Source organism: Podarcis liolepis, assembly GCF_965112155.1.
Source record: "Podarcis liolepis genome assembly, chromosome: 13".
NCBI classification, from domain to species: Eukaryota; Metazoa; Chordata; class Lepidosauria; order Squamata; family Lacertidae; genus Podarcis; species Podarcis liolepis.
The window spans coordinates 3864729-3891490 of record NC_139573.1 but is presented as its reverse complement, the minus strand read 5'-3'; the positions used below and the strand labels follow the sequence as shown (position 1 = coordinate 3891490).

The window sequence follows — 26762 nt, the reverse complement described above, 5'->3', positions numbered from 1 at the left end:
TCCCTTACGGGGCTCGAACCTGCAACCTTGGCGTTATCAGCGAGAGCTAAATGGAGCCCCCATGTCCGGGCGCAGTCGACCTTTGAACCCTGGCAGCTCAGGAGGAGGACGGTAATAATAATAATAATAATAATAATAATAATAATAATAATAATAATTTTTTATTTATATCCCGCACTCCCCAGACGAAGCCGGGCTCAGGGCGGCTAACAACAATAAAATAACACAGCATTCTAAAATCATTTCATTATAAAATTAATTCAAATCACATTGATGGCAACCACTGGGCTAGAGTTCTGTGAAGATTGCCAAAGGAGGGAGTCAGGCTGTGCCCTGGCCAAAGGCCTGGGGGAACAGCTCTGTCTTGCAGGCCCTGCGGAAAGATGTCAAGTCCTGCAGGGCCCTAGTCTCTTGTGGTAGAGCGTTCCGCCAGATCGGGGCCACAGCCGAAAAGGCCCTGGCTCTGGTTGACGCCAGCCTAACCTCCCTGTGGCCTGGGACCTCCAGGATGTTTTTGTTTGGAGACCATAAGGTCCTCCGTGGGACATACCAGGAGAGGCGGTCCCGTAGGTACGAGGGTCCTAGGCCGTATAGGGCTTTGAAGGTTAAAACCAGCACCTTAAACCTGATCCTGTACTCCACCGGGAGCCAGTGCAACTGGTATAGCACCGGGTGAATGTGATCCCGCGGCAACGAGTCTCGCCGCGGCATTCTGCACCCGCTGGAGTTTCTGGGTCAGTCTCAAGGGCAGCCCCACGCAGAGCGAGTTACAATAATCCAATCTGGAGGTGACCGTTGCGTGGATCACAATGGCTGGATCAGGGCGAGAGAGGTAAGGAGCCAACTCTTTAGGTTGGCGGAGATGGAAAAATGCCGCCTTTGTTATAGCTGCAATCTGCGCCTCCATGGAAAGGGAGGTGTCGAAGATGACACCCAAACTCTTAACGGACGGTGCTGGCACTAACTGCGCCTCCGCAAGAGATGGGACAAAATGACAGAGGGTGTTTTTGCCACACCTGGGCTGGCGCAGTCGGACGCCAGGTGGGCCTTTTGTTCAGAACCACCGGGGCTCTGTTTTCTGCCTTTAATGTTCATTTATTATCTTTCCACCGGCCGGCGAAATGGGGCGATGTGAGCAAAAAGACCGCGTGCCTGAGCTTCCTTCTCCTTTGAAGCTCTCTCAAAAAAAGTTTTGATCTCACAATGGACCTGGCGGCGCTTATTTATAGACTTCTCAGAAGGCAGGCGGGCTTAGATCCGTCCGCCGAAGAGGGGAAGTGACACGCCATCCTTTAAATGCAGTCGCATTTTCATGCACGTACACACCGCAGCGTCCTTTGCCAACCGGGCGCCCACCCGGTGCCTTGCGCTATGACTCCCAAGACACCCAGAGGGTGCCGCGTTGGAGAAGGGCGCGTTGGAGGCGGCCTCCCCCCCCGGCCAGTCGTGAACTAGGGAGGCAAAAAATTAAGGGGGTCTCCTCTACATTTCCCCCAAAGCCGGGATAAAAGCAGGGTGGGCAGGCATTGAATTAGATGTGCATATGTTATATTACAATTTCTTCATATATATATATATATATATATATATATATATATATATATATATATATCCATTTAAAATAAATACATGGATGAGAAAACAGGCGTACATACAAATAAACAAACATACAATCAAAGAAATAACGGAAAAATCAAACAAACCGCCGCACTGTAAGATACAAGGAAGTTATATTCCACTTTTTGCATTCAAACAAACATTAAAAAGGAATAAGTAAAAAGGAAACATCAAACATTATAAAGGCAGTTGGTGTCTCTGCCAGACTTCATCTTATATTATCCCCCCAGCGGTTAATCGCTCCCTTGTGCCACATCCTTTGTCGCAGCCGCTCCAACAAATGCAGGGAACTCTGCGCGTGCTCAGAGGCCCTTTGTTCGCGGGAGCGAATTGTCGCTCAGCAAAATTTAATTTGCTGCTTGGTTGCCACAAGGAGCCCCTTAAAGTTTTGCTGGAAATGGCTTGAGATTGGTTGCCAGTTAACCCTTGCTGTCCCTCCTCCTCCTCCCTTTTTTGGGGCTCAAGAAGCCCTTTCCGTGTTTACATTTCTGAAGCTTCCTGGCTCCAACAGCATCCCCTAATATGGTCCTCTCTTGTGCGGATGTCTGTCAGGACAGGACGCCCTCCCCTGGGTGCCTGGGGTGGGAGGTCCGTTCCAGATTGCCGGAAAACAAATGCACTAATAAACACACACACACACACACACACACACACACACACACACACACACAACACTAACCTTAGCCACACTGCTGTCTCTCTCTTCTCCAGCAGAGCACAAACCCTCAGGGCCTCCAGACAGCCTTTCCTCCTCCAGCTCAAAAAAAGAGAGAAAACCCACAATTTCCCCCCTCAAAAGGGGCTCCCAGCACCCCTGCTCTACTCTGACCCACAAGCCAGCAGTATTCGCTTTAAAACTCAAGCGGCAGGCAGGAATCCAACAGGTGAAGCGCCCAAAAAAAGCTCCACGTGTTGGATTCCCCCCTCAAAAGGAGCTCCCAGCCCCTCTGCACTCTGACCCACAAGCAAGCAGCGTTTGCCTTAAAACTCAAGCGGCAGGCAGAAACCCAACCGGTGAAGTGCGCCAACAAAGCTCCACGTGTTGGATTCCCACCCCTCAAAAGGAGCTCCCAGCCCCTCTGCACTCTGACCCACAAGCAAGCAGCGTTTGCCTTAAAACTCAAGCGGCAGGCAGAAATCCAACAGGTGAAGCGCCCCCACAAAGCCCCACGTATTGGATTTCTGCCTGCCTGCTTAGGGGGAAGAAACAGGAGGAGCCAGCAGCGTTTGCCTTAAAACTCATGTAAGTGGCAGGCAGAAACCCAACCGGTGAAGCTCCCCCACAAAGCTCCACGTGTTGGATTTCTGCCTGCCTGCTCAGGGGAAGAAACAGGAGGAGGCAGCAAAGTTTGCCTTAAAACTCAAGTAAGTGGCAGGCAGAAACCCAACCGGTGAAGCGCCCCAACAAAGCTCCACGTGTTGGATTTCTGCCTGCCAGCTCGGGGGGGGGGGGAACCGTGCCGGGAAATTAAAACTTTGCAAGGGAGCTTTGCTTCGCCCGCTAGGCCGCACAGCCTGCAGGGTTCCCCCCCCTCTTCACCTCCTTCCTGGCCTGTCTGGCTGCCCCTCCCTGCCTCCCAGTGCTATGGAAACGGGCCTCGCCCCAAATACCAGACCCAGAGGAAGAGGGAGGGGACAGGCCTCCAGCAACTGCGGCAGCAAGCAGGAGGCGTGAGTCACTTGGAGGGCAGCCTGGGAGCAGGCTCAGGATGGTTCTTCGGAGGAAGGTACGTGTGGCATCCCCTTTGCAGCCCCCTTCCTAGCCCCACATGCTCCTTCCAGCCCCCTCCACCCCATGTCGCCACCCCAAACCAGTCGCTAGAAGAAGAGAGCGGCTCTCGAACTCGGATCCCGCTGGCGGGCTCCCCAGAAAAGGCATCTATCTGGTTGGCCCCACAGAGGGACAGGATGCCGGGCCGGCGGAACCAACCACCGGCCTGATCCTGCCCCGTGCCGTCTGTTTTGTGCAGGAACGAGCTCCCCGAAAATGCAGCCGGCTCTGGGGTGGAGGAGGGCATTGATGCTGCCTGGCGATCTTTGCATGGGGCTCTGGCGGCGTTGGCAGGGATCCTCGGTTTACGAGGGGCAGGGCGGGCATGGGCATGTGGAAGGCATTCCCCCGGAAGCCTAAACCTCTGATGTTTTCGGAGGGCCGTTAAAGGACGGCACCACCGCATTTTCAGTGTGGCAGAGCGCAAGATATCCTTTGCCAGGGAGCTGGCGGCAAAACTCTTGAATGCGAGGAAATGGGCACAGATAAGAAACCCACAAGGGGCACCAGAGCAGAGGCCAGCCCTATAGCTCTGGACAGGCGTCGCTCACTCCTCGCACGCCTAAATAGCCTCGGCGTGAGTGTTGTGCAAAGGTGGCAGCCTGGCATGTTTTTTGCGCCACTGCCCCGGGGCGAAATAGCGTTCGGCCTTGAGGCTGTGCGCCGTGGTGCGCCATCCTGGGGCTACGTGCGGTACGTGGGGTTATGGGAAGCCCTCATCTGCCAGCGCATCGCTGAAGAGCTCTGTGTCACAACACGCCTTGCTATCTGCCGGCAGGCGGGCCGTCGATGGCGCAATATGTGGGAGACGGAATGCCCCCCAGGTACGGGGTCCTGTTCTCAGATGCCCGGGGGACCCTCTCCTTCCTAAAACCCAGCGAAGGAAGAACATGGCCATTGCGGCTGTTCACCATTGATCCTCCAGCGTTGACCTATGAGATCGGGCACATTCCACATTTATAAGACCATATTAGCGTGGCTGCGCCTGAACTTTGGAACTCCCCGCCACTTGACGACAGGCCTTCAACTTCCCTTTTTCTGGTGCCTGCTAAAAAAACACACCCCAGAATCTGCTTTTCCATTTACTGTTAGTTTAATTTTCGGATTGTCTTCAACGGATGTTGTTAATCCCGATCAATTTGCTGCATTTTCCTTTCGGAAAGAATGTAAATAAATAAATTGGCCGGATCGGTTTTTCCAAGGCCATTGAAACCGGGGGCCGTCGCTTGCACGAGAGCAAATTCTGTGGTTGAACCGTGTGGCGGCTGTGGGACAATTTCCTTTGTTGTGAGGTCCTATGGCTTTCCTCCTGCAAAAGTTTTTCCACTTTGGGGCAAGGCCGAAAACAGTTGGGGGGGGGGTGTTTGTGTGCAAGCTCCCAATTTCCTGTACCCACCCCCCTCCACAAATGTGATCCTTTGGGACTGAGCTTGCCGCTGTTGGTGGTGAGGGGAGACAATGATAGTGGATAATATAATCACTATTCTCAAATATTGACATTACTCCTGCCAAGCCGAGCGCAGTCCACGCCGGGCAAGGCTGGCCTCGCCCTAGTTCCTGGGAACTGGGAAGAGATGGCAATTTGCAACATCTTTGGTTTCCAAAGCTCATTTCCTTTTGGTGCCACACGCTGGAGGGGGCAGGCGCCGCTGGCGTTACAGGAAATATGGAATTATTTGTTTTCGCCAAGGCCAATAATAAGTAGGTGAAAACCAGAAGCAGACTAATGCGGCAGTTTATGGGGTACCACTGATTCTCCCCTCTCTCTCAAGTTCCCAACAATATCTCTCTTCTGAAGACTTCTTATAAAAATCAAAGATGCCTGCGTTTGGGAACGGGAAAATGAGTCGGTTTGGTGTCTCAGGTGGAAAATTCAAACGGGACATATCTGCCCTGCAGCGCACATTTTGAATAACATCATGATTGCTCTTATTCCTTACATAATCATTACAGTGGTACCTCGGGTTACATACACTTCAGGTTACAGACTCCGCTAACGCAGAAATAGTGCTTCAGGTTAAGAACTTTGCTTCAGGATAAGAACAGAAATTGTGCTCCGGTGGCGCAGCAGCAGCAGGAGACCCCATTAGCTAAAGTGGTGCTTCAGGTTAAGAACAGTTTCAGGTTAAGAACGGACCTCCGGAACGAATTAAGTACTTAACCTGAGGTACCACTGTACCGTATTTTCCGCTCTACAAGACGCACCTGACCGTAAAACACACCTAGTTTTTAGCGGAGGAAAACAAAGCAAAAAATATTGTGAATCAAATGTTGTTGAAGAGGCTTTGCAAGAGTTCTGGCTTCAGCGATAGCTGTGCAGCCTGCATTCGCTCCATAAAACGCAAACACATTTCCCCTTACTTTTTAGGAGGGAAAAAGTGTGTCTCATACAGCAAAAATACGGTATATGTAAGGTAAAAGTAAAGGGACCCCTGACTATTAAGGTCCAGTCATGGACGACTCTGTGGTTGCGGCGCTCATCTCGCTTTACTGGCCGAGGGAGCCGGCGTCCAGTTTCCGGGTCATGTGGCCAGCAGGACTAAGCCACTTCTGGCGAACCAGAGCAGCGCACGGAAACACCGTTTACCTTCCCACTGGAGCGGTACCTATTTATCTACTTGCACTGGTGTGCTTCGAATTGCTAGGTTGGCAGGAGCAGGGACCGAGCAACGGGAGCTCACCCCGTGGCGGGGATTCGAACCGCCGACCTTTTGATCGGCAAGTCCTAGGCTCTGTGGTTTAACCCTTTCATCTAGCGGGTTTTTCGTCTTGCGAGGCATTCGTCTTGCGGGGCACCACTGTATATTTGAACTAGTTTTGTACATTTTCCCTAACTGCACTGGTGTTGTGTACCATCTGTACATCATCTTCATGTAATTCTCGCATTATCGTTTCCGAGGCTGAGGCAACCAGACAGAGGTTTCTCATTCTGGTCTAACTAGTCCCGAGAAGAAGAAAAAGGCAGATATTCTTGCTCCATTTTTCTCTCGGTTTGAAGGTGACCTCTCACCTGAGAGAGAGAGAGAGAGAGAGAGAAAGGCGAGGAGGAAGTTGTAAAACAACAACCTGAGAGGTATCTGTCTGTAAACAACAAAGAGATGGAGGGAGAAATCGTCATAAAGATACAGTACCTTGGTTCTGAAACTTGATCCGTTCCGGAAGTCCGTTCCAAAACCAAAGCGTTCCAGAACCAAGGTGCGCTTTCCCATAGAAGGTAATGCAAAAGGGATTAATCCATTCCAGACTTTTAAAAACAACCCCTAAAACAGCCATCTAACATGAATTTTACTCTCTAACGAGACCATGGATCCATAAAACGAAAGCAATAATCAATGTGCTGTACTATAAAATAAATAAGACAGTATCGTAGATGATACAAATTAAAATTACTTTTTTTCCTTACCTGCACTGATGATAGTCCTTGTTTGGATGGGGGGCTTTTATCCATTTCCGACGTCACACAATCGATCAATCCATCAGTAGCTGAACAGTCACAAAAAACTAATTAACTGAAAAAGCCTCAAAAGCAAAAACGCAAAATAAAGAGCAAAAACGAAAGCGCCAAACCTAATCCGTTCCGGAAGTCCGTTTGACTTCCGGAATATTCGAAAACCAAGGCGCGGCTTCTGATTGGTGCAGGCGCCCCAGAAACAATAGCCGACAGCCGCATCGGACCTTTGGCTCCCGAAAAACGTTCAAAAACCAGAACACTTATTTCCGGGTTTTTGGCGTTTGGGAAGCAAGGTACCACCGTATAGGGATAACCTGGGACTCTGGAGGTTTCTTAATTCCATCTCTGTGAACCGTCTTCTGAACACAAAGTTTGCAACACGGGTGGTGGGTGCTTTGGGGTGCAGATTTGGGGTGCCGTGGACAGCGAGGTGAAGATGCTCTGGGTGGCAGCTGGAATAATAATAATAATAATAATAATAATAATAATAATAATAATAATAATTTTATTTAATGGCAACCATTGGGCTAGAGTTCTATGAGGATTACCAAAGGAGGGGGTCAGACCGACTCCAAACCAAAAGCCAGGGCATGCTTCTGGGCATGTGCAAAGTGTGTTTTCCCTCAAATGTGGGGTTTTGCGTATGCTCACGTGCGCGACATCAGGATGTCAAAATATCACACGCATAAGTAAATAAATGTTTATTTATACCCCTCCCTCGCCGGCAGGGCAGGGCTCACAGCGGCTAGCACCAAATACGAATTACAATAAAATGTAATAGAAAAACATCAACCACCACCAAACAGTTAATTAAAATATGGCTTAAAATACAGCTTAAAATGCAGCCTCATTTTAGTAAAGGTAAAGGGACCCCTGACCGTTAGGTCCAGTCGTGGACGACTCTGGGGTTGCGGCGCTCATCTTGCTTTATTGGCCGAGGGAGCCGGCGTATAGCTTCCGGGTCATGTGGCCAGCAGGACTAAGCCGCTTCTGGCGAACCAGAGCAGCGCACGGAAACGCCGTTGACCTTCCCGCCGGAGTGGTACCTATTTATCTACTTGCACTTTGACGTGCTTTTGAACTGCTAGGTGGGCAGGAGCAGGGACCGAGCAACGGGAGCTCACCCCGTCGCGGGGATTTGAACCGCCAACCTTCTGATTGGCAAGTCCTAGGCTCTGTGGTTTAACCCACAGCGCCAGTAGTAGCCCATAAATCAAGACCATAAAGGGAGGAAGCATCAGATATTCACCCGAGCAAGCTATCAATGCTGGTCCTACATGTCTCAGCAAAAAAGCCAAGGGAAAAATTTATATACCAAATCCCATATAAGGGGTCAGAGTGAGTCTAAGCCGAAGGCCAGGCGGAACAGCTCTGTCTTGCAGGCCCTGTGGAAAGATGTCAAGTCCCGCAGGGCCCTAGTCTCTTGGGACAGAGCGTTCCACCAAGTCGGGGCCAGTGCTGAAAAGGCCCTGTCTCTAGTTGAGACCAATCTAACCACCTTGCAACCTGGGACCCCCAAAATGTTGTTATTTGTGGACCTCTCCGTGGGGCGTACCAGGAGAGCCGGTCCTGTAGGTACGTGGGTCCTAGGAATCCAGCTGCGAGCTGAGAAAAGGGATCCATCACTCACTCTTTTTTTCCTCCTTGTTTTCTCCCAGGAAGGAGAGGAAGATTCGGGGAGCGGGATAACCTTCACCTTAATCTTGTCCGTCTTCACGGCCGTGTTGGGGTCTCTGCAGTTTGGATACAACATCGGAGTCATCAACGCGCCGCAAGAGGTTTGTTGCGGGGGGTGTTCCCCTGGAAGGAGAGAGGGTCAGACCCCCAAGGCTGTCTGGGGAGAAAAGAGAGGGGTGGTCCCAGTCATCTGGAGGGCAGCAAGTTGGGGAAGGCTGAGAGAATGGTAGATAATTCTGTTTCTTAAGTATATTATTGGGTATGAAAGGACAGGAAATTACAGAGTGAATCAATACTGTTATTATTATTAATTTCATACACACACACACACACACACACACACATACATACACATTTTTATTAATTTTTTTAACATATCAGTTTCAACAGTCATACAACATAACTTCTCATCTTACACAATATTTTGGACTTCCATCAACACCTCTGATGATTTTCCGTTCTTTATCACTTATTCCGCATGTCTTACTTTCTGTATTACATGTAATTACCCTTAACTAATAGTTCTCTTCATGGTCTATATTTCAAATAATCTATCTTACAAAACGTCTTGCAGTCCCACTAGCGTAATCTGTTAAACACAGTTGCTTTTCAAATAGTTCATATATTTACTCCAGTCTTCTAAGAGTCTCTGGTCCCGCCGGTTTCGAATCCTTCCTGATAATTTATCTAATTCTGCGCATTATTATTAATTTCTAGGCACTGTACAAAAATATGTTTTTAAAATCGAAGCAGCCCCATTTTGTGTTACAGCGGAACCTCGGTTTTCGAATGTCTCGGCAGCCGGACGATTTGGAAGCCGAACGCTGAAAATCTGGAAGTAATTGCTCCGGTTTTTGAATGATTTTCGGAAGCCGAATGTTCGACACGGCTTCCGTTTTGAGTTTCCCTGTTGTACTGAGGCTTCCACTTTCGGTTTTCGGACGTTTCGGAAGTCGAACAGTCTTCCGGAATGGATTACGTTTGAAAACCGAGACTCCACTGTACAGTGGTGCCTCGCAAGACGAAAAGAATCCGTTCTGTGATTCTCTTCGTCTAGCGGTTTTTTCGTCTTGCGAAGCAAGCCCATTGACGGATTAGCGGATTAGCGCTATTAGCGGCTTTTAGCGGCTTATCTGCTGATCGGATCAGCTGATAAGCGGCTTAGCGGCTTAGAAAGGGGGGGAGGGGGGAAAACCAGCAGGAACTCGCAAGACATTGTCGTCTTGCGAAGCAAGCCCATAGGAAATTCGTTTTGCGAAGCACCTCCAAAACGGAAAACCCTTTCGTCTAGCGAGTTTTCCGTCTTGCGAGGCATTCGTCTTGCGGGGCACCACTGTATAAGAATTTGCATTAAACATTCTTCCAAATGTTTTTTAAATACCTGCTTTTTATCAACAATTTTAATTTGTGTTTTTTGTAAGCGACTTAGGTTGTTGGGGTTTTTTTGTACAATCGAGCGGTATATGGATTTTCTTAAATGAAAAATGAAATGATTTTTCGTAAATGAAATGACAAAACAATTCGGAACAGAAGGCAATGCCTCCTACAGAGTCAGACCAGTAGTCCACACCAGCCCCTCTCAACCAGGTATTGTTGGACTACAACTCCCATCATCCACTGGGCCTGCTAGCTTGGGATGATGGGAGTTGTAGTCTAGCAACACCTAGGGAAAGGCGGCGTTCCCAACCCTAAATCCCAAGGATCTAAACCCGAGATGTTCTTCATGGCAAACAGCCGCTCTGTCCACGAACTATTATAGTAATCTAAAGAATTCACTGCAGATTATTGATACGGTTTGGTTTGCTCTGATAAATTTAATAAATAGAAAGCCGGGCCCTGCCTTCGTACTCGCAATTTAAGATACACAATAGAAAAGAGTTAAAGGTTGAGAGAGGAGAATCAGCAAAGTTGACCGCCTGTGTGTGGTTGTGCGCTTGTGGCTCCCGCAACACAAATCAGGGTATTTTAAACACACTTTAATAAATAAATTGTGAAACTATTATTATAATAATTTATATACAGTACTGGCCAAGCGAACACGTTTAATTAGAGAAAAACCATCGCCGACATTTGCGAAGGACTGGAAATTTCTCTCTTTTTGCATGAAAGAGAAAACGAACTTGTAATATTGGGGTGTGAAGAGATCGAAAAAAATCCTGGTTTATAGAAGTTAGAATGGTTGATGGAATAAAGATTCAGGACAGAGAGCTGGAAGTCATTTTCCTCTCTTCTATCTTTCTGTAGTTTTTTCCTTCCTTTCCCTTTTCTCTCTCTTTCTCTTTAGGAACCTCCTTTTTCCCCATCTTCCTGACTTTGTTCTTTCTTTGGACTTAAGTAGCTATCTTACCTTAGTATAGTATAGAAAGATGCTCTGTGGTAGGTCAGCGTTTTTGTATATGAATGATAAATAAATAACTTATTATTTATTTAACTTATTTATTCTTAATAATAATAAGTTATTTATTTATCATTCATAGATATACAAAAACACTATAAGTTAATAAGTTAAATATTATTTATTTAACTTATTTATTACAGTGGTGCCTCGCAAGACGAAAATAATCTGTTCCGCAAGTCTCTTCGTCTAGCGGTCTTTTCGTCTTGCGAAGCAACCCTATTAGCAGCTTAGCGGATTAGCGCTATTAGCGGTTTAGCGGCTATTAAAGGCTTAGCAGCTAAAAGGCTATTAGCGGCTTAGCGGCTTAGAAAAAGGGGGGGAAGCGAAAAAAATTGCAAGACTCGCAAGAGTTTTTCGTCTTGCGAAGCAAGCCCATAGGGAAATTCGTCTTGCGAAGCGCATCAAAAAACGGAAAACCCTTTCGTCTAGCGGGTTTTTCGTCTTGCGAGGCATTCGTCTTGCGGTGCACCACTGTATTAATAATAAGTTATTTATTTATCATTCATAGATATACAAAAATGCCGACCCATTACAGAGTAATAATAATAATAATAATAATAATAATAATAATAATAAAGTACAGTGGTACCCCGCAAGACGAACGCCTCGCAAGACGGAAAACCCGCTAGACGAAAGGGTTTTCCGTTTTGGAGGCGCTTCGCAAAACGAATTTCCCTATGGGCTTGCTTCGCAGAAGCCCTCCGCTGTCCCGGGGTTTTTTAAAATGCTGGGGGTGGGAAGAAAAGCCCTTGTCCCCCCCCCCCCAGCCTTCAGAAGAGGTCGGGGGACAGACTGTCCCCGGACCTGGTCTGAAGTCGGTTTCCCTAGGAACGCATTAATTGATTTTCAATGCATTCCTATGGGAAACCGTGCATCGCAAGACGAAAAACTCGCAAGAAGAAGAAACTTGCGGAACGAATTAATTTCGTCTTGCGAGGCACCACTGTAAGCTTCTATTCTGCCCTCCATCCGAAGACCGCAGATCAGTTTACGATATAAGAGGGGCTTTTCGCTACTCACCCCGTTTTTATTCCTGCTTTGCTCAGATAATCGAACAGAACTACAATGCTACCTGGCTACACCGAAATGGGGAGCACATCGACCCCAACACCCTCAAAACGCTCTGGTCCTTGTCGGTCGCCATTTTTTCCATCGGCGGAATGATCTCTGCCTTCATGGTGGGCGTTGTCTCGGAATGGCTCGGCAGGTAAGACCGCTCCGCGCGAAGCTGCAACAAAGCACCGTATTTTTCGCTCCATAGGACACACTTTTTTCTTCCTAAAAAGTAAGGGGAAATGTCTGTGCGTCTTATGGAGCAAATGGGTGGGTCCCTGAAGCCAAATTGCCCAGGGGCAAAAAGCAGCTCATTTTTTGAAAGAGGGAAGGGGGTGTTGAAACAAAGCCGCTGATCGTTTGCTGATCGGGGAGAGAGATAAGGAACGCTAGAGATAAAGGAGGCTGCCTGGGAGGGTGGTGGTAAAGATAGCCAACTTGCAAAGGGTGGAAACAGGAAGACCAAAGCAATAAGGAGAGAAATTAGAAGGAAAGGAGGAGCAAAAAACTGCTCCAGCTAAGGAAAATACACTAAGGCAAACAAGAGGGAAGGGAGTGTTGAAAGGAAGCAGCTGATCAGCAAGCGATCGGGAAGACAGATAAGGAACGCTAGCAATAAAGGAGGCTGCCTGGGAGGGAGGAGGTAAAAGCCCGTGGATCCTCAGGATTTTTGCATTGAGCCACCCCAAATTCACCATCAGATCACATAGCATATCCATGGCTACAGTCTGCACCAAAAGAATCATGCATCCACTGTTTCGTGGGGCCGCAATGGTGCAAAAATGTGGTTACAAAGCACGGATCCACATGGATTCTCAGTATTTTTGCATTGGGTCACCCCAAATTCACCATCAGATCACATGTCTGTGGCCACAGCATGAACCACAAAAATCATACATCCATTGTTTCGTTCAGAATTTTTTTTTTTCTTGTTTTCCTCCTCTAAAACCTAGGTGTGTCTAATGGAGCGAAAATTTTCAGAGTAGTTTTTACAGTTGTATCAAAAATTGCTGATGTGGTTATATACTATTAGAAATGTATAGACAGATAATGATGAAATTATTGTGAGGTTTAATAAGTGAACTGTTTATATTTGGACAACTTTTGTGCTGTGCATTAATGGAAAAACAATAATTCCCTTAATAACAATTTAAACAATTTGTTTAACTAAAATAACATTATAGCATATGTATCCATGTTTGTTAACTGATGTGGCTAAACGGGTGTTTTTTTTAAAAAAAAACTTTGACTGAGTTTTAGCACACATGAAAAATTTAAAACAAATCCTTATTTCCTGATGAATAGCCTTTGGACTATAATGTAACTTAAACAGAAAACTATCTTTAGAAAGATTTTTCCTCCAAAAGCTTTTTATTTAAAAAAATCCAATTTAAATTTTAAAAAATCAGATTTTTTTTAAAAAAATGTTGGCTTTTGTCCACCCTGACTACAACCAATCACTCCAAATTGATCGAGGATTGGACAGATTGCCAATATTGGGCAGTGTTTGTGAGCATGTAATAACCGTATGAGGGGACATGACTGGCGCTGTGGGTTAAACCACAGAGCCTAGGACTAGCCGATCAGAAGGTCGGCGGTTCGAATCCCCGCGACGGGGTGAGCTCCCGTTGCTTGGTCCCTGCTCCTGCCAACCTAGCAGTTCGAAAGCACATCAAAGTGCAAGTAGATAAATAGGTACCACTCCGGCGGGAAGGTAAACGGCATTTCCGTGCGCTGCTCTGGTTCGCCAGAAGCGGCTCAGTCATGCTGGCCACATGACCCAGAAGCTGTACGCCGGCTCCCTCGGCCAGTAAAGTGAGATGAGCGCCGCAACCCCAGAGTCGGCCACGACTGGATCTAATGGTCAGGGGTCCTTTTACCTTTACCTTTAATAACCGTATGACTGGCAGTAATTCATCAGGTGAAGCTTTGTCACTGCTTGCCTATGTTGGAAGAGGCGGCACCTGTTGAGTTGCCGTCTGCTATAGAGCAACACGATGGGACGTGGGTGGCACTGTGGGTAAAACCTCAGCGCCTAGGACTTGCCGATTGCATGGTCGGCGGTTCAAATCCCAGCGGCGGGGTGCGCTCCCGTCCTTCAGTCCCAGCTCCTGCCCCACCTAGCAGTTCGAAAGCACCCTTAAGTGCAAGAAGATAAATAGGTACCACTTTATAGCGGGAAGGTAAACGGCGTTTCCGTGTGCTACTCTGGTGCCGGTTCGCCAGAGCAGCTTCGTCACGCTGGCCACGTGACCCGGAAGTGTCTGCGGACAGCACTGGCTCCCGGCCTCTAGAGTGAGATGAGCACACAACCCTAGAGTCTGACAAGACTGGCCTGTACGGGCAGGGGTACCTTTACCTTTACCTATAGAGCAACACAGGAGCCAGCCCAGAAATAAGAACAAAGTAGACTTAATAGTTATTTGCAAGGCCACCTTACCCATAAAAGCATGCTTGTCCACTTTGATCTGCAGAAATGGCGCTCTTACAGGTGACACACAATATTTGTTCTGTTCTTGGAAGAAATCAGGTATTTTAGTGGAGCAGCGCTTAGACTTTGGAACTCCCTGCCTCTTGATGACAGGCAAACACCTTTGCTGTACCCTTCTTGGCACCTGCTTAAAACCTTTTCGCTTAGGTAAACCTTCCCAGAAATATGTACTGTATTTTTTGCTCTATAAGACTCACTTTTTCCCTCCTAAAAAGTAAGGGGAAATGTGTGTGCGTCTTATGGAGCGAATGCAGGCTGCGCAGCTATCCCAGAAGCCAGAACAGCAAGAGGGATTGCTGCTTTCACTGCGCAGCGATCCCTCTTGCTGTTCTGGCTTCTGAGATTCAGAATATTTTTTTTCTTGTTTTCCTCCTCCAAAAACTAGGTGCATCTTGTGGTCTGGTGCGTCCTATAGAGCGAAAAATACGGTGCACTGATGTGTTTTGATCTCTCTTTTGTCTGCTGTTGATCCTTTTAATCTTGTAAGTGTTTTAAACTGTTTTTAAATCCCTGTGGAACGCCATAAACAACCATCTGACTTTTAGAAGACATCTGAAGGCAGCCCTGTTTAGGGAAGCTTTTAATGTTTAACAGACTACTGTATTTTAATACTTTGTTGGAAGCTGACCAGAGTGGCTGGGGAAACCTAGCCAGATATGCGGAGTATAAATAATAAATTATTATTATTATTATTATTATTATTATTATTATTATTATTATTATTATTAGCCACAGATAGCCCTCTCCGCCGCCGTGAATTTGCCAAGTCCTCACCATCATCTTAATTGATCGTTTTAATATTTCTTGTAAACCTGCTTCAATGTTTCAGGACATAAATTTTGCCAGAAAGTAACCAGCAAATAGCTAAGACGTCTTCTCAGAAAATGGGATTTATATACCGCTGGATGGTCCAAAAACCTCTAAGCGGTTGACAATAAATACGAAAACTCTATTTCTTTATTATATCGATAGCCTTAATACTTCTCGTAACCTGCTTCGAGGTTTCACAACAACCAAGTAAATCTCGTTAGGCAACACATAAATAGGAATTATTATCAGAAAAAGGCATTTGTACTCCGGTTGGCCTCTATAAATATGAAAGTTAGAAATAAAAGCGGTGGAAACCGTTTAAATGATAAATTAAAACCAACAGTAGGCTGAAGAGAGATTAAAACAGATCATCGTTGACGTGTTGAGATTGGCTTGCCTGAACAAAAAATGCTTTCAGCAAGTGGTTAAGACCTGTATAAACGTAATTTTGATTTTACGCTCCTGCAGGTTGTGCCCTCAGAGGCTATTTGCAAGCTGCAACTTGGAGCTGGGATTTTAATCCCTCGTTTCTTGCGGCGAACGTGTAATCGTTTCTTCTTCTACAACAGAGGAGCCTTGCCTGCGGTGCGTGGGCCGGATCCAGCCCTACACGCTGTGGCAAAAAGACATGCCAGCCTTCGCTCTTTATCTCATGATCTGAACGTTAGGGAGGGATGTCTAAAGGGCAAGATTATCTCCCGGCACTGATAATCTGGAGATAAAATATTGCTTGAGCAGCTCTTTAGAGATCCTCTCTAGACAGCGGCCTGAGGATGGGGAGGGGGGCAGCGCAGCGCAGAATTAACCTGTGGAACTACCCGCCACAGGAGACAGCGATGGCCAACAACTTGGACGGCTTTAAAAGAGGATTGGGCCAATTCATGGAAGGGGAGAGGGCTCTCGATATCTGCTAGGCTATATGGCTATACTCCAACTCAATGGTGTAACGCTGGAAAATGTCAATCACTTCTCCTACCCGGGCAGTTATCTTTCCACAAGGGCCGACATTGATGCCAAAATCCAGCATCGCCTGAGCTCTGTGAGTGCAATTTTCTCCCGATTGAAGTGCGGAGCGTTTGAGGACCGGGACATTCGCAGGGAAACCAAAATGTTTGTTTACAAAGCTATTGTACTGCCAACCTTACTGCATGCTTGTTAAACATGGACCACTTATAAACGCCATCTCCAACTCCTCGAAAGATTCCATCAACGGCGTCTCCGAAATTTTTACACATCACTTGGGAAGACAGGCGAACTAATATCAGTGAACTGGAAGAAGCAAAGATCACCAGTGTCAAAGCGATGATTCTTCAACATCAACTTCACTGGACTGGTCATGTTCAGATGTCTGATTATCGTCTTCCAAAGCAACTACTCTATTCCAAACTTAAAAATGGAAAGCGTAATGCTGGTGGTCAACAAGAGGTTTAAAGACTCTCTCAAGGCAAATCTTAAAAAATGTAATATAAACACCGATAACTGGGAAACACCGGCCTGCAAGCGCTCCAGTTGGAAAACAGCCTTTACCAAAGGTGTCATGGACTTTGAAGACACTCGAACTCAGGACGCAAGGGAGAAACGTGCTAAGAGGAAGGCACGCTTGGCAAATCCACACCGTGATCAACTCCCACCCAGAAACCAATGTCCCCACTGTGGAAGGACGTGTGGATCCTGAACTGGCCTCCACAGTCACTTACGGACTCATTGTTAAAACTGTGTTTATGGGAGACAATCTTACTCGGCTACGAGGGATCGCCAAAGAAGATGCCTCTGACAGTGGCGACAGAACATAGCCATTGTGGTCTCCGTGAATTTGCCCAATTCTCTTTTAAAGCCACCCAGGTTGGTAGCCATTTCTGCCTCCTGTGGCAAGGAGTTCCGCAGGTTAACGCCGTGCTCTGTGAAGAAAGACTTTCTTTTATCTGAATCTTCCACAGCTTTGTTGAATGTCCTCAAGTTCTGGTGCTTTGAGAAGGAGGAGGAAAACGCTCTCTCTACGCCACGCATAGTTTTATAAACGTCTAATCTCGTCACCTCTTCCTCGCCTTTCCTCTAAACTAAAAAAATAATAATTCTTCAACGCTGCAAGCTTTCTTCATAGCAGAGTCGCTCCATCCCCTTGACCAATCTCTAAGGGGATTTGAGTCGTAAGTCGGTGCAGTGCTGTGTCAGGCTAGGTTCTGCGGGACCCGGGTTCGAATTCTGACTCAGCCGCAAAAGTTCACCGGGTGACCTTGAGATTCAGTCGCTGCCTCTCAGCCTAATCTACCTTGCAAGGTTGTCATGAGATGAGGTGTGGGGGATATGATTGTAATAAATAAATAAATGAAACGCTGTATTAAATTCTTCGAAACGAAACTAGCCGAACAACAACAACAGACGCTTTCGTTTCCTCTGTGGTTTTTAGGAAGAGGGCGATGATTGTGAACAATGGCTTGGCTTTCCTCGGCGGCGGATTCATGGGGCTGGCCAAACTCGGCAAATCCTACGAGATGATGATCATCGGACGGTTCCTGATTGGGGCTTTCTCAGGTAAGGAAGCGGGTTGGGATAGATGACCTTTGGGGGGTCCTGTCTAACAATTCTATGAAAGGACACACGGGTTTTGAACAAGTGATGCTAGTGGGAATAGAGAAGAAAACCTGAATATATTTTTGTCAGTGGGGCCAGGCAAAAATGTTTCTCTGTAACCTGTCCTCTGGCTGGTTATTCGTTTAATTGTGTTTGTGGAAGGGGGTTTATTGGTTTGCTTTTGTTTCATTGCATATTTTGCGTTCCCACCTTGTGTTTTTATGCGGCCAATCGCCCTGCGACCTTCGGATCTTTTACATCTCAGGTCTCGATTAAAATTGCTGCGCTGGGTTATACAGGAAGACTCATTCTTGCTGGTCTAGTCTCAATATTTACAACCAGATGAAGGTTGGAATAATACATTTTCAGAGCAGTTTTATCAAAAATCACTGATTTGGCTCTACTATTAGAAATACATAGGCAGATAATGATGAAATTATTGTGAGGTTTAATAAGTGAACTGTTTATATTTGGACAACTTTTCTGCTGTACTTTATTAGGAGGAGAAAAAGAACAATTTCCTTAATAACGATTTAAACAATTTGTTTAACTAAAACAATAGCATTATAGCCTATGTATCCATGCTTGTTAACTGCTGTGGTTAAACTTTTTTTTAAAAAAAAAAACTTAGACTGAGTTTTAGCACACTTTAAACAAATCCTTATTTCCTGATGAATAGCCTTTGGGTGATAATGTAACTTAAGCAGAAAACTATCTTTAGAAAGATTTTTCTCCGAAAGCATTTTATTTTAAAAATCCGATTTAAATTTTAAAAAAATCCGATTTAAATTTTAAAAAATCCGATTTAAATTTTAAAAAATCCGATTTAATTTTTTTTAAAAAATCCGATTTCTTTGATTTAAAAAAAATAATAATAATTGATTTTTATCCACCCTGAACTGGAGCATCATTCATTTCATGGTAGACCCACCCCTGGGAGAAATTAGCCTACAAAAGTCTACGATTAAGTTTGCCCTGCCCCCTTTTGACTCTGGCTCCGCCCACCATGGCCATGTGCTTCCCTGGGACTCGAAAAAGCTTCACCAAAGCGACTGCTGGTTTGTTCCGTGTGTGACTCAGCCGGAAACCATCCTCTGCGGCTGGACGTAACGTGACAAACTCCCAGACGCAGAGAGGGAACATTTGAGTAACGGCCGCAGCAGATGAGAATCTTGGATGAACCTTTGGACTGAAGAGTCATCGCTACCCGTCAGCAAGGCTGGATGCGTGCCCAGGGACACAGTGCCAAGGCAGAAAACTGCGTCTTGTGAAGAATAAAATGGGGCGCTTCCTTTCCCACCCTGTTTTGGGGCTTCCTGGAGTCATCTGTGGAAGGAAGCTGGGCTCATTTAGCAAGGGGGAGAAAAGGCATTCTCTGTTTGCCTGGACCAGGGGTCTGCAACCTTTAAGACAAAAAGAGCCACTTGGACCCGTTTCCGAAGGGGGGGAAAACTGGGAGCCGCAAAACCACTGCGACATTTAAAACAAATATATCTCCGGAGCCGCGATCTGACAGTGGGCGGGAAGGTGACATCGGGACGGTGCGTGACTAACGCATGCACCTCCCCCATGCGACGTCACAGCCAGTACAGCGCCCGCCACAGTGGGGAGTGTCGGGGCGCACAATGCGCCTCCTCCCCTCACTAGTATCCGCCCCGGAGCCGCGGCAAAGGTGTAAAAGAGCCACATGCAGCTCCAGAGCCGCGGGTTGCAGACCCCTGGCCTGGACAGTCTTGCCAGAGTGGCGCATGCTCTGGTTATCTCCCGCTTGGACTACTGCCATGCGCTCTACGTGGGGCTACCTTTGAAGGTGACCCAGAAACTACAACTAATCCAGAATGCAGCAGCTAGACTGGGGACTGGGAGCGGCCGCCGAGACCACATACCACCATTCCAGAAAGACCTACATTGGTTCCCAGGACGTTTCCGAGCACAATTCAAAGTGTTGGTGCTGACCTTGAAAGCCCTAAACAGCCTCAAACCTGAAGGAGCGTCTCCACCCCCATCGTTCAGCCTGGACGCTGAGGTCCAGCACCGAGGGCCTTCTGGTGGTTCCCTCACTGCGAGGAGCCAAGTTACAGGGAACCAGGCAGAGGGCCTTCTCGGTGGTGGCGCCCGCCCTGTGGAACGCCCTCCCACCAGATGTCCAGGAAATAAGCATGTGACTTTTAGAAGACATCTGAAGGCAGCCCTGTTTAGGGAAGTTTTGAATGTTTGATGCATTACTGTATTTTAATATTTTGCTGGAAGCCGCCCAGAGTGGCTGGGAAACCCAGCCAGATGGGCGGGGAATAAATAAATTATTATTAGTATTCCAGTTCTGTGATTCTTCTGACGGCAGCTCCTGTTTTGTCACATTCTTCTGGCTGTTTCCCAGACTGATCCTATGTTTCCTCCCATCCCAGGATTTGCTTCGGGTCTGGTGCCCATGTACGTGGGCGAAATCTCCCCCACCAACCTTCGCGGGGCGCTAGGCACACTGAATCAGCTGGCCATCGTCATCGGCATTCTCATTGCCCAGGTAAAGAACAATTCCCCCCTCTCTCCCTCACACACACAAGTAGCGTAGAATCCTAGGACTGTCGAGCGGGAAGGGACCTCGGGTCATCTAGCCCAACCCCAACAGTGCGGAAACCACCATTGGCCAGATTCTAGGAAAATGAGAGGGCTCTGTTAATGGGATTCATCCATTCCAGACTTTGAAAAACAACCCCTAAAACAGAAGTTTAACATGAATTTTGCTATCTAACGAGACCATTGAGCCATAAAATGAAAGCAAAAAAGCAATGTACAATCAGTCAGTCGGTAGCTGAACTGGGTTCCACACAGTCACAAGAACAACAACAAAAAAAAAAGCCACAAAAACAAATATGCAAAATAACAGACAGACCTCAGCGCAACACTCAAAACGGAAGTGTGGCACTCAAAGCAGAGCTTGTTCTGCTTCCGAAAAAAGTTCGCAAACCGGAACACTTACTTCCTGGTTTGCAGTGTTTGGGTTCCAGGTTGTTTGAGTACCAAGGCGTTTGAGAACCAAGGTACCACTGTAATCTCTTTGTTGAGTTTTCTGATGCAGTGACAGACTATACAGGGTTATTATTATTATTATTATTATTATTATTATTATTATTATTACTCCACCCTCCCCAGCCAGAGCCAGGCTCAGGGTAGCTAACACCAATAAAATCACAGTAAAAACATAATATGGGGAAAAGAGAAGGGGAAAACAAACAAACAAACAAAACCAATTTAAAATGCAATTTAAAATGCAGGCTCATTTTAAAGTAGCTGATTAATCAAGACCATAAGGGGAGGGAAACATAAGGGTCAGACCGAGTGCAAACCAAAGGCCAGGCGGAACAGCTCCGTCTTGCAGGCCCTGCGGAAAGATGTCAAGTCCCACAGGGCCCTGGTCTCTTGGGACAGAGCGTTCCACCAAGTCGGGGCCAGTACTGAAAAGGCCCTGTCCGTAGTTGAGACCAATCTAACCACCTTGCAACTTAGGACCTCCAAGGTGCTGTCATTTGTGGACCTCTCCACGGGGCATACCAGGAGAGGTGGTCCCGTAGGTATGTGGGTCCTAGGCCAGTGAGGGGGCAGACCCCAATATGAGGATCAAGGGACTGCATGACCGCTGTCCGTTTCTTCTAACCCACGTTGGGTGACTGATACTTCCCCAGGCAATCGGAGTACAAGTCGGGCCGGACGGGGGGCCTGTGAAAACCTTTAAGGAAGTTGTGGGGAGGTGGACAGACAGTTCCAGAGAGGGATTTGGCGGACAGACAGAACCTATTTCTGCGCTGTGTTTGGGGAACTTGGCAGAAGACGCTGCCTGTCTCGTTTGGGCAAAAGAAAGAGGCCAGGTCTCTCCTCCATGCTTGCCTGGCCTGGCATTCAAAACAGAAAGGGGCGTCTCAGTTTTTGAAATCCGCCCCAAGTCATTGGAATAGGGTGGATTAGAAAATATATTCAGTATCTGCTCATAGCTCAGAACTGAAAGAGCCTGGGGCATTTAAGAATATGAGAAGATCCCTGCTGGATCAGTCCAATGGCCTGATTAATAATAATAATAATAATAATAATAATAATAATAATAATAATAATTTCACAGAGGCAGAAGAATAGCCATCTTTGCTGGTAGCCCTCTCCTCCTCTATGAAGTTGTCCAGTCCTCCTAAAACCATCCAAATTAGTCGGCATCACTTTTTCCTGTGGGAAGGAGTTCCGCAGATTAACTATGCAGTCGTACCTTGGATCTCAAACGCCTTGGTTTCCAAACAAAGTGGCTCCCGAACGATCGAAACCCAGAAGTGAGTGTTCCCGTTTCCAAACAATTTTCGGAAGCCGAATGTCCGGCGCGGCTTCCGATTGGCTTGCAGGAGCTTCCTGCAGCCAATCAAAAGCCGCGCTTTGATTTCCAAACGTTTTCCAAACGGACTTCCGGAACGGATTCCATTCGACTTCTGAGGTACGACTGTATCTCTGTGTGGCCACAAAAAGTATGGGGTATCGCATTATCGGGGGAAATTGGCTAAGGATATGAAGACTCTAGCTGAGGGGTCAGCAAACTTTTTCAGCAGGGGGCCGGTCCACTGTCCCTCAGACCTTGTTGGGGGCCGGACTATATTTTGAAAGGGAAAAAATTAACGAATTCCTATGCCCCACAAATAACCCAGAGATGCATTTTAAATAAAAGGACACATTCTACTCAGGTAAAAACACACTGATTCCCGGACCGTCCGCGGGCCGGATTGAGAAGGGGATTGGGCCGGATCTGGCCCCCAGGCCTCAGTTTGCCTACCCATTCAGTGGTTCTCAACCTGTGTGTCCCCAGATGTTGTCGGACTACAGCTCCCATCATTCCTAGCCAGCATGACTAGTGACAGATAGGTAGCCGTGTTGGTCTGCCATAGTCAAAATAAAAAAAATCCTTCCAGTAGCACCTTAAAGACCAACTAAGTTAGTTCTAGGTATGAGCTTTCGTGTGCATGCACACTTCTTCAGATACACTGAAACAGAAGTTGCCAGATCCTTCTATATAGTGAGAAGGTGGGGAGGGGTATTACTCAGAAGGGTGGTGGGAATGGGAGAATGGCAGATAGCTGAGATGAGCCTGTTGACGACTCTTAACGACTGCAATAGGTCTTACAGGAAAAGGCAAGGGGTGAGAAGGTGAAAAATGGCTTAGTCATGTATAATGAGATAAGAATCCAATGTCTTTGTTCAGACCAGATCTCTCCATGGTTTTAAGTTTGGTAATGAGTTGCAATTCAGCAGCTTCTCTTTCCAGTCTATTTCTGAAATTCCTTTGTAGTAAAACAGCTACTTTGAGATCTTGTATAGAATGTCCTGGGAGATTGAAGTGTTCTCCTACTGGTTTCTCTGTTTTGTGTTTCTTGATGTCAGATTTATGTCCGTTTATTCTTTGGCGTAAGGTTTGGCCTGTTTGTCCAATATAGGGAGCTGAAGGACACTGTTGGCATTTGATAGCATACACAATGTTAGACGATGAGCAATTAAATAGTCCCGAGATGGTATGTGTGATGTTGTTGGGGCCACTAGCATGACTAGTGGTCAGGGATGATGGGTGTTGTAGTCCAACAACATCTGGGGACCCACAGTTGAGAACCACTGCATCTAGCTGATGGCTTTGTGGAAATCTGGTGCCCTGACATTCTCTGTTGAAAATTCAAATGTTTGGCATCGTCTGGAATCATGTTTACAACTACAGTGGTACCTCAGGTTACATACGCTTGCTTCAGGTTACATACGCTTCAGGTTACAGACTCTGCTAACCCAGAAATAGTGCTTCAGGTTAAGAACTTTGCTTCAGGATGAGAACAGAAATCGTGCTCCAGCGGCAGCAGGAGGCCCCATTAGCTAAAGTGGTGCTTCAGGTTAAGAACAGTTTCAGGTTAAGAACGGACCTCCGGAACGAATTAAGTACTTAACCTGAGGTACCACTGTATGGCTGAAAATCTCCTTCCTGTGTTTTCTGTTCTGTCCAGAATGGGGTGTGGTGGGAGGGCATGTTCACTGGAATCTGCAAAATCTGTTTTGAAAAATGAATGAAACGCGAAACATGTCAGGTGTCTAACTGGCTTTTTTGTGCAACAGGTGTTTGGTTTGGACAGTCTCCTGGGCACAAGTGAGCTGTGGCCGCTCTTGTTGGGTATTTCGGTCGTCCCTTCCATCCTCCAGCTCCTGATGTTCCCCTTCTGTCCGGAGAGCCCACGATATCTCTACATCATCCGCAACAAGGAGTCCAAGGCCAAAGAAAGTGAGATCTCGCCGTTTCCTTTCCCTCTGCCTTTTCCCATTCATAGAATCGTAGAATTGTCGAGTTAGAGAGTTGTTGTTGTTTAGTCGTTTAGTCGTGTCCGACTCTTCGTGACCCCCTGGACCAGAGCACGCCAGGCCCTCCTGTCTTCCACTGCCTTCTGCAGTTTGGTTAGACTCATGTTGGTCTCTTCAAGAACACTGTCTCACCATCTCGTCCTCCGTCGTCCCCTTCTCCTTGTGCCCTCCATCTTTCCCAACATCAGGGTCTTTTCCAGGGAGTCTTCTCTTCTCATGAGGTGGCCAAAGTCTTGGAGCCTCAGCTTCAGGATCTGTCCTTCCAGTGAGCACTCAGGGCTGATTTCCTTCAGAATGGAGAGGTTGGATCTTCTTGCAGTCCATGGGACTCTCAAGAGTCTCCTCCAGCACCAGAATTCAAAAGCATCCATTCTTCGGAGATCAGCCTTCTTGATGGTCCAGCTCTCACTTCCATACATCACTACTGGGAAAACCAGAGCTTTAACTATACGGACCTTTGTTGGCAAGGTGATATCTCTGCTTTTTAAGATGCTGTCTAGGTTTGTCATCGCTTTTCTCCCAAGAAGCAGGCGTCTTTTAATTTCGTGGCTGCTGTCACCATCTGCAGTGATCATGGAGCCCAAGAAAGTAAAATCTCTCACTGCCTCCATTTCTTCCTGAGTTAGAGAGGGATCCCCACAAAGTTCTCTAGCCCAGCCCCCGGCAATGCAGGCATTACACTTAATTCACATGAGCACAACATCATTTTTTTTAAATTTTTAAATAGATTTTATTTTTTAAAAAAATTGGGGGGAAATACCACGGTTAATGTCAGATACCTTTTAATCCACACTGAAAAGTTAACCTAAATCAAAATGCGGACCAGGAAGAAAAAAGGGGTGGGGAAGGTGAAGGGAAAAGAAGAAATGGTAAGAAAGAGAAAAGAAAAATAGAGAGCTTCTGATTTTTTTCATCTGTCAGCTATAAACAGAAAATTATTCAACGCATCCACTCCCAACAAATCCACTTTTTATAAACCTTATCTTCAATCTTCAAAACCCAGATATCATAAGCCCATTTTCTTTTTCATGTAAAAAGCGTATACAATAAGAAGTTTCCAATCTTTAGTAAATGTTGCCGATGGTTTTTCTCTGATTAAACACGTCAACTTTGCCATCTCGGCTAGGTCCAATCACTTTAAACCAGCCATTCCTCCATGGTGGGTAATGATGAATTTTCCCATCTTTGTTTATATAAGTGTCTCACGGCTTGTAATCGTATACAGTGGTACCTCGGGTTACATACGCTTCAGGTTACATACGCTTCAGGTTACAGACTCCGCTAACCCAGAAATAGTGCTTCATGTTAAGAACTTTGCTTCAGGATGAGAACAGAAATCGTGCTCCAGCGGCACAGCGGCAGCAGGAGGCCCCATTAGCTAAAGTGGTTCTTCAGGTTAAGAACAGTTTCAGGTTAAGAACGGACCTCCGGAACGAATTAAGTACTTAACCCGAGGTACCACTGTATCGAAATAAAGTTCCATAGTCTTTTTTTCTAATTGTCTAGCCATCAGTCCCAGCAGGAAGAGTTCTGGTTCCAGCCGACCAACCCTACAATATCCTTTACGAGGCAAGGAGACCCATAACTGCACACACGGTGCTCCAAATACAGTTGGGCCATAGATTCGAATCACGCCATTGTTTGATATTGGCAGTTTTCTGTTCGATCCCTCGCACGTAATCTTCCTTTCTTCACGTCTGCCGCCCCCTGAGCCTCCTATCTCTCTCGCTTCCCCTTCAACCTCCCCCCCAAACACACAGTGACGCCCCCCTCTTCTTTCACCCTCCAGGTCTCAAGCGGCTGACCGGCCAGGTGGACGTGACCGCGGCTCTGACAGAGATGAAGGAAGAGAAGCGGAGGATGGATTTGGAGCGCAAAGTCTCCATCGCGCAGCTCTTCCGCTGCCGCATCTACCGCCAGCCTCTCCTGATCGCCGTGGTCTTGCAGCTATCGCAGCAGCTCTCCGGCGTCAACGCGGTGAGTTTGCTGCAGGGGGAGGAAGAATAATAGAACTGTCGAGTTCTAAGGGACCCCGAGATATTATCTAGTCCAGCCCCCCGCAATGCTGGAGTCCCGCAAACCTCCGAAGGAGTCCGTTCCACCACCGAACGGCTCTGACCATGAGAAGGACGCGGGTGGCGCTGTGGTCTAAACCACGGAGCCTCTTGGGCTTGCCGATCAGAAGGTCGGCGGTTCGAATCCCCGTGACGGGGTGAGCTCCCGTTGCTCCATCCCAGCTCCTGCCAACCTAACAGTTCGAAAGCACACCGGTGCAAGTAGATAAATAGGTACAGTCATACCTCGGGTTACAGACACTTCAGGTTGCTTTTTTTGGGTTACGGACCGGCCGAAACCCGGAAATACCAGAACAGGTTTCAGAGGCCACACATGCGCAGAAGCGCCAAATTGCAACCCGCGTGTGCACAGACGTGCTGCTGCGGCTTGCGAACGCTGTGGGTTGCATCCTGCACAGATCATGTTCGCAACCCGAACGTCCACTGTACTGCTGCGGCGGGAAGGTAAACGGCGTTTCTGTGTGCTCTAGTTTCCATCACGGTGTCCTGTT

At 47.1% G+C, this 26762-nt stretch overlaps 1 protein-coding gene across 2 annotated transcripts in view; it reads left to right on the top strand.

Moving 5' to 3' along the window:
• Window positions 1–26762, top strand: part of SLC2A4 (solute carrier family 2 member 4) — a 53883-nt gene that overhangs the window by 15264 nt on the left and 11857 nt on the right. The window contains exons 1-7 of one of the 2 annotated variants that reach the window (XM_083472702.1): window positions 3216–3344; window positions 8498–8617; window positions 11961–12121; window positions 17676–17800; window positions 20245–20360; window positions 23957–24119; window positions 25986–26173. In XM_083472702.1, the coding sequence (XP_083328828.1) occupies window positions 3327–3344; window positions 8498–8617; window positions 11961–12121; window positions 17676–17800; window positions 20245–20360; window positions 23957–24119; window positions 25986–26173 (891 nt within the window). In that variant the 5' untranslated portion in view covers window positions 3216–3326. Of the gene's footprint in view, window positions 1–3215; window positions 3345–8497; window positions 8618–11960; window positions 12122–17675; window positions 17801–20244; window positions 20361–23956; window positions 24120–25985; window positions 26174–26762 lie in introns of those variants that run through there. The other variant, XM_083472701.1, reaches the window with a different exon arrangement.